The sequence below is a fragment of the Calonectris borealis genome, chromosome 1 (assembly GCF_964195595.1).
Source record: "Calonectris borealis chromosome 1, bCalBor7.hap1.2, whole genome shotgun sequence".
NCBI classification, from domain to species: Eukaryota; Metazoa; Chordata; class Aves; order Procellariiformes; family Procellariidae; genus Calonectris; species Calonectris borealis.
The window spans coordinates 7733794-7743160 of NC_134312.1; the positions used below are offsets into that span (position 1 = coordinate 7733794).

Genomic DNA, 9367 nt, shown 5'->3' on the forward strand with positions numbered 1-9367 from the left:
TTGCTACCTGTCCTGGTGTTTGCTTATGCCTTTTGTTGGCTGCCTGGCAGCCCTCAGCACAGGTGGCCGGACTTGCTCTATCAACATGTCATGTGGCTTCCTCCAGCACAGCTGCTTATATTGTATTTTGCTGTTCTGTCTTCATAGACTTGGAGCCAAGGGAGGAGGAGCTCTGGCTTCAGGGTATCCGCACTGCACCCAGACAATGAGCAGGGGAGTAATCAGGGCAAGGAAAGGGGGATATTTTGTGTAGGAAAAGGTAATTGCTCCCTCTTTCTCCCCACAGCAGCTAAGGGCTGGAGAACAGACACGTCTGGGCTGGTTACGCAGATAACACAGATAGGGGCTGCGAAAGGCGCAGGGGACAGGATACATATGCAAACACGAAAATAAGCGACCTTGGTGCAGGCTGCCGTCCTGACAGGGAGTACTCACCGGGCAAGCGCCTGCGTTGTAACCCCAGATAACTCGGCGCATGTTGGCTGTGCTGATTTTAGGCGAGGACACATGACACTGAAAATGAACAAGCATAAAATTAGCAGGTTCCTCCTTCCCTTGCAGAGCTGGAGTAAATAGGGTGGCTTAGAGGAGGTCAGGGGCTGGATGGGAGCCCATCATGGGCAAATCACAGCACCTGGTGCTCCTGTATCTGAGCCCATCCTGTACACCAGCAGCACAGCGTGTGCCACAGGAAGTAATTATATGGGGTCTTAATTACCTTTGTAAATTAAGGCCTCAGTTACTTGCTAGCACATGCCAAGACTCCTATGCCCTGTGTGTTAAACCTGCCTAATGCTGTCAGTCTGGTTTCATTCAGGCCCGTGGAGATCCTGGTGATAAAGTACTTGAACACCCTGGTTAGATTCAGTGAGTTATGTAAATCCCTCCCAAAAATCTCCATGCTCTTTCATCCCTGAAACTGCTGCTCTGCTCCTTAGAGAAGGCTGCAGTTGAACGTGGGGGTCTCTTAGTCCAGAAATTGCTTGGGAACAGTGGCAATAAATGCTTTCTCATGCTCTTTTTTTTTTTTTTTTTTTTTTTGCTGTTGATGCTTTTGAGAAGTCCTTTTTGGGGGTGAAATTTTCCATGCCAGGTCTTAGGAAGGGATATTTCTTGGAAAGGTTGGGCTGAATTTTTTCCGTTAGTTTTGAGATTAAGAACGGAATAACTCTTTGAGAAAATCCTTTTTCATGCAGCAATAGAAACAATTGCCGAACACTGAAGCTGAACACCTGGAAAGCTCCCAAGCCAAACCACAAGCCTAGGTGTGAGAGGGCGTATGCTTTTTGTTAAAAAAGCTGGCCAGCAGCAGCTTTGTCAAGTGCTGAAAATTATGAACGGACCTTATCACATCAATGAAACCAGTTTAAAGAATCACAAGGGCTAAAACTACAATGAAATGGGATTTTTCTTATGGTCTGGTCACGCTCTGCTAGCCCTTGGGTTCGCCAGTGATCCTGCAGCTAGAAGGGGATCATGGATCTCTGGGGCTGCAGATGTGGGGCGAGCTGGGACAGGAGGGCACCTGCTGCAACGGGAACAGCCGTGACCCCCCTTTGGTGGAGAACTGGGGCTTTGACTTTGAGCGCATGTGTCCCCGCAGGCATTTGGGTGTCTGTCGCTCCCAGGAGAAATGCAGCTTTGGTGTTCTGGGGATGTGCAAATTTAGTGAGTCTTGAAACAATAGGGGAGGCAAAATATATAATGGAAACATTTAATTTCTTTTTTTATTAAAAAAAAAAAGAGAGAAAATGATGCTTGGAGACCAAATGCATGAAAGAAAAAGCTACAGAAAAGGAGAGTGAGAGAAAGAGAAAGGGAGAAAGAAAGAGAGAATGAATGAAAGGAAGCAAGAGAGAGAGAGAAAGGAAAAAGAAAGATAAAGGTACATGATAAAGAAGAAGATAAAGATAGAGAGCAAGAGGAAAGAGAAAGAGAGGAAAAGGAAAGGGAAAAGGAAAAAGGAAAGGAAGGACTGCATGCATCAGGGGAAAAGTGGTCTGAAAATTACATGAACAACATTTTAGCTGTTGTGCAAATCAGGACGTCCAGGACATTACTTTGACGGAAAAAACCTTCCTCCAAATTGTTTTGTGGAAAATGTCTCTCCAGCTCGCTGACAACAGCCCTGAAGAGAGCATTTCCCCTGCGTTTCAGGGCCGGAGGATGCTGAGGGAAGGTGTGTGTCCTGCTCTCCTGCGGAGAGCATCACCCTGAGCCCCAGCAGGAGGGGAGCTAGGCATGGGTGCAGAGAGGAGATTCACTCACTGCCTTAGAGGAAAAAATACCTTCTCTCTGCGAAATCTTCCTTAGCTCTATGTTCCCCTCACTTGTCAGCTTTGAACTATGATGAGGAGGGCAAACACCCAATGGGAGGATGCAGCAATGACAAAATCAGGGCCAGGGCTTTTGTACCACGTGCCTGATGCTCAGGTCCTGAATTTTCCTGCTCACCCTCACACAGCACAACGGGGCAAAGCAACGTAAGGAAGACCAGGCACCAAGCCATGGACATGTTAAGTCTTGTAGCATCACTCACAGCCCTGAAATCATGCACCTTGCCTGATGGTGCGGGTGACCAGATGTTTGCAAGGAGACCATGGGCTTGAAAGCTTCTAGTTCAATCGAGGTTGCCTCACACCCCATGGACAAGCTGTCTATGCTCCACATGCATGCCATGCGCGTAAACTGATTGCATGAAACCTTGCTTCATGCCTATTGCTCAACAGAAGTCCTTATTAAAAATAAATATCCTTATTAAAAATAAATCTCCCTATTAAAAATAAATCTCTCCCTAAATAGCATGCACACCGTTTTTCCTTACACAAGCTGTCCTGAGGCCTTCAGAGGCAGCTTGTTTTATATTTCACATAACAATTCCTTAATGACAGTTGGCTTTTACAGACACTGCATAACTCAGCTACTGCTGCACCAATACCCTGATTTCTGAAAATTTGGCTGTAACAGCATGGAAGCCAGGACGTGGGCTGGGACTAGGATGGTCACGCAGTGAGGAGATGAGGTACTGGCAGGTGGGTTGCCCAAAGCTGTTTCCAAAATGGTTTTGGCATTACCATATCTGTGAGCAAAGCCTGTAATAAAGAGTCATGAAGTGTCTGCTAGGATTTAAAAGTAGAAAAAATGGCCTTAGCTCACCTCAAGGAGATTGACTTTAATGTTAGCAAGAAGACTCCTAAGTGCACTGAAATATGGTGCCAAGGAAGCACCCACCAGTTCCGGACTCATTAAGATGTCCTGATGATTTTTGGAGAAAGTAATGATGGTAAAGCCAAACTCCCACTGGGCTGGAAGCCTTCGGGAGAGGGTGTCCAGCCCCACACACCAAAACTACACCCCAGCATGCCAGAGCATCGAGCTGAACGGCAGCGGGATTTCCTGGAATAAAGAAGAGCCATCCCTGAACTGCTCCCCAGTCCTGCAAACCACACCGGGAGGGCTCAGCGGCAGGAGCACCGGGATTGCTCTCAGCTGCCCTGCCCTGCGCCCGGTTGCCCAAACATCCTGCAAGACAGGCAGGACACAGGCAGGTGTTATTTGTTTTTTGGGTGACTCTCAGGTGCAGCGTCCTGACATTTTTCTCAGACCAAACACCTGCCTTTCCAGGATTCACTTTGGTTATTCAACCACACACCCATCGGCAGAATTTCTGAACCATAGAAATAATACGACTCAGCCACCAAACATGTCTTTGCTCTAATTTAATCTTTATTTCAAAAATAAAAATAAAATCCACGTCTTCATCAGCTGTACTAATGACTTCCCATGTGAGCTCATACTGAAACTTGCGTGAAACTCTGATTTACTGTGTTTACTTTGCATGGAGAAAGGATGTTAGAAACCTTAAAAACATAATCATGCATAGAATCTTATATTAATAATATTAATTTAATCTAACTATAATAATTATTGTAATTCTATTAAGATTATTAATACCCTTACATTAATAGACCATCAGCCCAAAAGTATATGAAGAGAGAGATTAGAAAAAAATCATCAAGAAGTAAAGCACATCTACCATCATCATTTTTCTTTGATTACCTCAAGTAACCACAACAAATCTGTTTTTGTAGGTCAGGTTTTCTTTGAAGTACATTATCTATTCAACCTCAGTGCAACTATTTTGTATTAGCATAAAATGATTTTGTAATGCAGTATTTGGGTAAAAAGAGGGCCAAAAGCACATAAATCTGTCTACTCAGAAGCTGATGCTCAGGCACATGTTTTCCATCCTGGTCTTCAGAGGCCACTTTAAAGATTAATTCTTTTTCCTTGCACGACCTTTGCTCGCTTCTTCCAAACATCCTGCATTAAAAAACAAACAAACAAACAAACAAACAAACACTTAGAAGCCACCATCTTTGGATACAGTGTTTCCTGCTTATTCCTGGCATGAGCTTATCTGTTTGGCCATGTATTCATAAAAATACCGATTAACTTCTTCATTGTCTCTTCAAAGTCTCCATGAGAAAAGTAAACACTAAATGAAATAAAAAGCTACAAATCCCAATGCACAAAACCATACTTGAAATAAGCCAAAAGGCTCATTGGATTGATGTGGTATGCAGAGAAGGCACCACAGATGGGTACTGAATAAACTCTGTCCTCCTATTCTTGCATATTCAGTTAGAGTCACCCAAACAGCTGCTGGCGTAAGTTTGCCCTAGCGTGGCTGATTTGCTCTGAAAGATACCAAGGCACGTGGATGAAATCCATTTTGGCAGCTCAGAGGTGGGAATGGCGATGAGCAGAGCTGGAGGAGGAACTTGCAGAGCTCCTCCGCTGCTTTCCACAGACATGAAGGGGCTGCCTGGAGAGCAAGGGCACTTCTCCAGCACAGGCAGACAGGCAGCAAGAAGCAGCCTTATCAGCTAAAAAGCCAAAAATTCTTGCTAGTTACAAGATAAGGTCATGATTTAAGATTACTGCAAGGTCTGAGGCAGAAGTCACTTTATATTTTGCCTGTCCAAATTCAATCACTTCTTTCTCCAGGTGCTCTTGGATCGTGTTCTTGACGTCAATGTAGTAGCACTCTGAGCTGGCGAAGTGACAGCTTATACTCTGCGTGAGGAAATTAGGCATCACTCACTACCACATTGATTACGAACGACTGGTAGAAAAAAGCTCATGCATCCCGGATGGTGGACGTACGCGACCTAAAGCAATACTTTACCTGCTTGATCTCAGATTACAAGCAACCAGAGTGGCAATCAGAGAAGTCAGTCAGAGCAGACCTGTGTCTTCAGTAAGGGTTCTTGCTCTGCACTCAGACAGTCGCATCAGCCCACTTATTTTGTAATCAGAACTTAGTTAAGACGACTTTGATGGTATTTAGCAGCTAAACAAATATTGACAGCTGTATCTGGAGGCGGTTTCCTACCTTTTGGAAACCTGATGTCTTGTTTGCTCCGGAGCCATGAATAAGCAGGGGATGGAAGAACGCCGTGTCTCCCTTCTCCATGACAATGTGAACCCTGGGACTCTTCTCATCGTAATCCAGCAGCCCATGGAAAAATTTGATCGGTGGACTCTAGAAACCAAGTAAGAGTGGAAATAATTCAGTAAAATTAGAACAACACCGGTTTCTCAGTGTAGAAGAAGAGATGCAAAGGCAGTTACTCATTTTCTTTCTTGAAGGTAGTACATTCAATATACCTGATGAAGAGTCTGCATGTTTGCCTACAAGCCTTGCTAATCAGTTGTAAAAACTCATTTGTAAAGAACCAGAATGGTCCACTCTGCTTTCTGGATCATCTTTGCACATCTCACGGACAGCTCAGCTTCCCCAGTTGCACCTCATACACATATGACAGGACTTCTCTGCTCACTTTCCCTTTTGACCTGCAAACCCCTATGAGAAATTCCCATCTCACAACTAAAATGTTCTTCATCTGCTTTCTAAAGTTGAATTCAAACAATTAAGAACTTCTCTCCACTGGAGAGAATGGAGAAGAGCACAAGGGAGCTCCTGTTGCCTGATGCCACCTCTGGGATGTCAAGTCCAGCCTCCAGCTCCAAGCACAGCCAACACTCAGCCAGGTCAGGAAGCATCCTCGCTTAGGAGAAAAATACTGCTTGAAATTAAACTCTGGTCAATTGTTTATCATCCAGTTTTCTTCTACAGGAAAATAAACATGCTTGCCTGGCAGGAACAAATTCAGAGAAGGAGAAAGCATCTTCAGACTTGGCAAGAATAAAGAAAAACAGTTGATCAGTGTGAACAGAGATCAATTGGTAACAGACAGTTTCCCAGACACAGACTGTTAGAGTGTACCCGCCAGCCAAAATGTGGTCCCCTCATGCACGCCCTCCCCAACCCCCCGTGCTGCTCTACCTCCCACTTGGGATAGCCATGAGGCTTCAGAGGCTCCTTGTGTGTCCCTGGCTGCACGACCAGGCAGCCATTGTCCCGGCTGGCCCTCTCCATGGCGGTCCAGGAGCACACGATGCGGTCTGCGGGTCGGAAGGGGAAGTAATGCAAGTCCTGATGCATGGGGTGGCGAGAACTCAGGTTACCTGAAACACGGGGAATGCAGGTGGTTGCACTGAAAAGACTCTTCATGCACTTTAGATGTGACATAGAATTGTCCTGGGGAACATCATGTCACTTATGGTGGTAATGTGTCCCAAGAAGCTGCTCCAAAGCTGCAGGTGAAGCACTGCAGTCTCTAAGCATGCTCCTTGCTGGCACTCAATTCTGAGGCCAAATGAGTTTACATCTCACTCTATGGCACAGTGAGACTCCAAACACGGTTCTTGGGTCCATAGCTGCTCTGCGGAGTTGTTGGGAATGGCATGAACAAACTGAGTGTTTTAATAACTAAATGCACTCTGTGCCTGCGCAGAAGCTGGACACCTCAGAATAGGAAACAGCTCGGGTCTCAGCTCTGCTGAACTGCAAAAGCTTATGAAGAGTCAAATCAACTTTGAAAAAACAGTAATGTTTGTAATTAAACTTCTTTTTTCCTCCCATTTCTCTTGTATGAAGTAAGACTTTGATCTGCAGCACTAGAAGCCAAAGCCAGGATTCCAAATCCTTCCTTTGGCACCTATTTATGTGTCTTCATATCAAAGCGCTGAGCATGCAACGACTGTCATCAAGGTCAGGAGTCAGACTAAATTTGACATGTCTGAACTGTTAGTCTGGAAAATAGCACATACACTCTAAGCAAAGGATCTTCTCTGTATTTATTGTCTTTTACCAAGCTCCAGGAAGCACTTATTTTCAACACATGTTGAAATGTCAAGCCTAAAAAAAAAAGCGTCTTAAACAGTGGGGTTTCATGCAAGTGCAGACGGCTGAATAAGCAGCTCGGTGTCTGATTTTTGCATGCTCCTTTTTGAAACTTGAGTGCTGCTTTTAAAAAAAAATAGTTGAGGGACAGTTAATATGGTGCAAAGACCTAAACTGCGGAAACATATTAAATTAGTTGGAAAGAATGTTTTAGATGTAACATGCGGCTAGATATAACAGCAGTTCAATTTAGGAGGCACACACCTATCTCCCAACATGTAAACCCAACCATCTACAGCAAACCAAATGATAAGAAATGTATCCCACCAAGCCAGGACTAAACTAAAACACACTATTACCAAAATAACTTCATATATTTTCAGAATTCTTTTTAATTCAATTCAAGCAACTTTTCTAAAAGGGTAAGTACCGCTTCGGTTAAATACACGGCAACCCAGGCATACGTAATAACTTCTGCATTTCCCTCTCCCTGGAGCTCTGCTTACCAGGATCTGGAAGTTTATTTATCAGCATCATCTGCATGGCCATTATATTTGGCCCTGTGAAGCATTCAACATATTTTAGGATCTGCAGAGGAAAAAGCAATAGGAAAAAAGATGTGCTTTATGCTACAGTAATATATTGCAAATAAAAAAAAGCTAGGCAGATGTATACCGGAAACTAACTGTTGATTGGATTTTATCCAAAATAAAAAAAAAGAAGCACAAACAAACCACCTATAGATGCTGCCATAGGTGCAATGCTCACCAGCGCTTTTTCTGCTGCAGTATATGCCAAGGCATTGCCCAAGATGGATGACTGCCAGGGCAACAGCTCAAGAGCTCTACGAAATCTCGTATGTCCACCTCTGATTCTCCAACACAACTTGACCGTTGTAGTACTCCAGAATCCAGGACAAGCCAATACATGAGGAACTGTATCTACACATTACATACATTAATATACTTTCTTATCTTATGAAAAGTGATGGGAATCTGCTGCTGCTAACTCCCCCAACATGAACACAAAGTACAAATCCATCTGATATGGGATGGAGCATGTATTAAAGTAGGCTGTACAGAACAGAGCATCACATAACCTTCCGGAAAGGTTAGTTTGGCCTGCCCAGATTGGTCTTTGCCTTCACCTTGGCATTAAAACATATATATATGTTCACAAATCTCTACTACATTCTCCAACCACCATCCCTCTATTGGCTTTTTACCTCTGGCAGAATACAGTATCTGAACAACTCTTCATCTTCCCGGAAATCATGCACTTTATTAACTGTTTTTTCCGACTGAACAAAGTTGGGTCTGCGGATCTCATCTCTCATTATCAGAACTCCCGGCGGATTCACCTCCTTGTTACAGATCCTCACAAACTCCTTCCTGCAAAGCAGAGGGAACCGGAGAAGCCAGAGCATATTTTAGCCATGTTCCTCAAAGAGACTATTGCTACAGAGGAAGGTATCCAGCAACACCACGCACATCTATGTTGGGAGAGTCCAGCTTCCCAGAGCTCCCTCGGGAGCACACAGGACCCGCCAGCACCTTAGGCAAGTGCCCTGTACCTGAAGCGTTCAATGTCTTCGTCAGAAACGAGCTTCTTAACGAGCAGATACCCATTGTCTTCATAGAACTGCCTTTGCTCTGTGGTGAGGACATCGTTGTCCAGGGTATAGCTGAGACACAGGGGAGAAACACGTCAGTAGGACCGGGCAGAACAACGGGAGCACCGTCAGTGAGACCCGGCAGGAGGACAGTGCCGTGCCGGGGATCAGCGGCTGCTGGCGAGAGGCAGGCATCTCCAGGGGAGAATCAGCGAGAAACTCTCCCCACAGCAGACACCAAGGGCGTTTGGAAGAAAATAATTAAAATTAAGTAGGAATTGAAATTCAGTGTTTGATTTTTGATTTTCGTATGAATGAAGATACAATTTACCGAAACGTCCCTGGCTGAGCAGGGGCACACAAGCTGCTGCTGAAGCAGAAGCCATTATCTGAGATATAAATTAAGGAAAATACACTCAAGCACAACCAAGTATGAAAACATGACTGCAGAGAAATGACACTCCTCCCAACATCTCACAGGGAAAGCACGTACAAAGGAGATT

General features: G+C 44.6%; 1 protein-coding gene across 1 annotated transcript; it reads right to left on the bottom strand.

Annotated features, from left to right (window-relative positions):
* Positions 1–3713: 3713 nt before the first annotated feature.
* Positions 3714–8942, bottom strand: LOC142079484 (phytanoyl-CoA dioxygenase, peroxisomal-like). Its single transcript, XM_075143765.1, has 7 exons — positions 8826–8942; positions 8478–8643; positions 7759–7840; positions 6353–6534; positions 5399–5548; positions 4945–5079; positions 3714–4323 (listed from the first exon to the last, which is right to left on the bottom strand). The coding sequence occupies exons 2-7, from the start codon at positions 8586–8588 to the stop codon at positions 4270–4272; spliced, it is 714 nt and encodes a 237-aa protein (XP_074999866.1). The 5' UTR covers positions 8589–8643; positions 8826–8942; the 3' UTR covers positions 3714–4269.
* Between the last annotated feature and the right edge of the window lie 425 nt (positions 8943–9367).

Coding starts and splice junctions, on each gene's coding strand:
- LOC142079484 (XM_075143765.1), bottom strand. CDS start 8,588: ATGAGAGATGAGATCCGCAGACCCAACTTTGTTCAGTCGGAAAAAACA. Junction 5,549..6,352: donor ATGGCTATCCCAAGTGGGAG/GTAGAGCAGCAC, acceptor CTTGGTTTCTAG/AGTCCACCGATCAAATTTTT. Junction 5,080..5,398: donor AGACATCAGGTTTCCAAAAG/GTAGGAAACCGC, acceptor TTCCTCACGCAG/AGTATAAGCTGTCACTTCGC.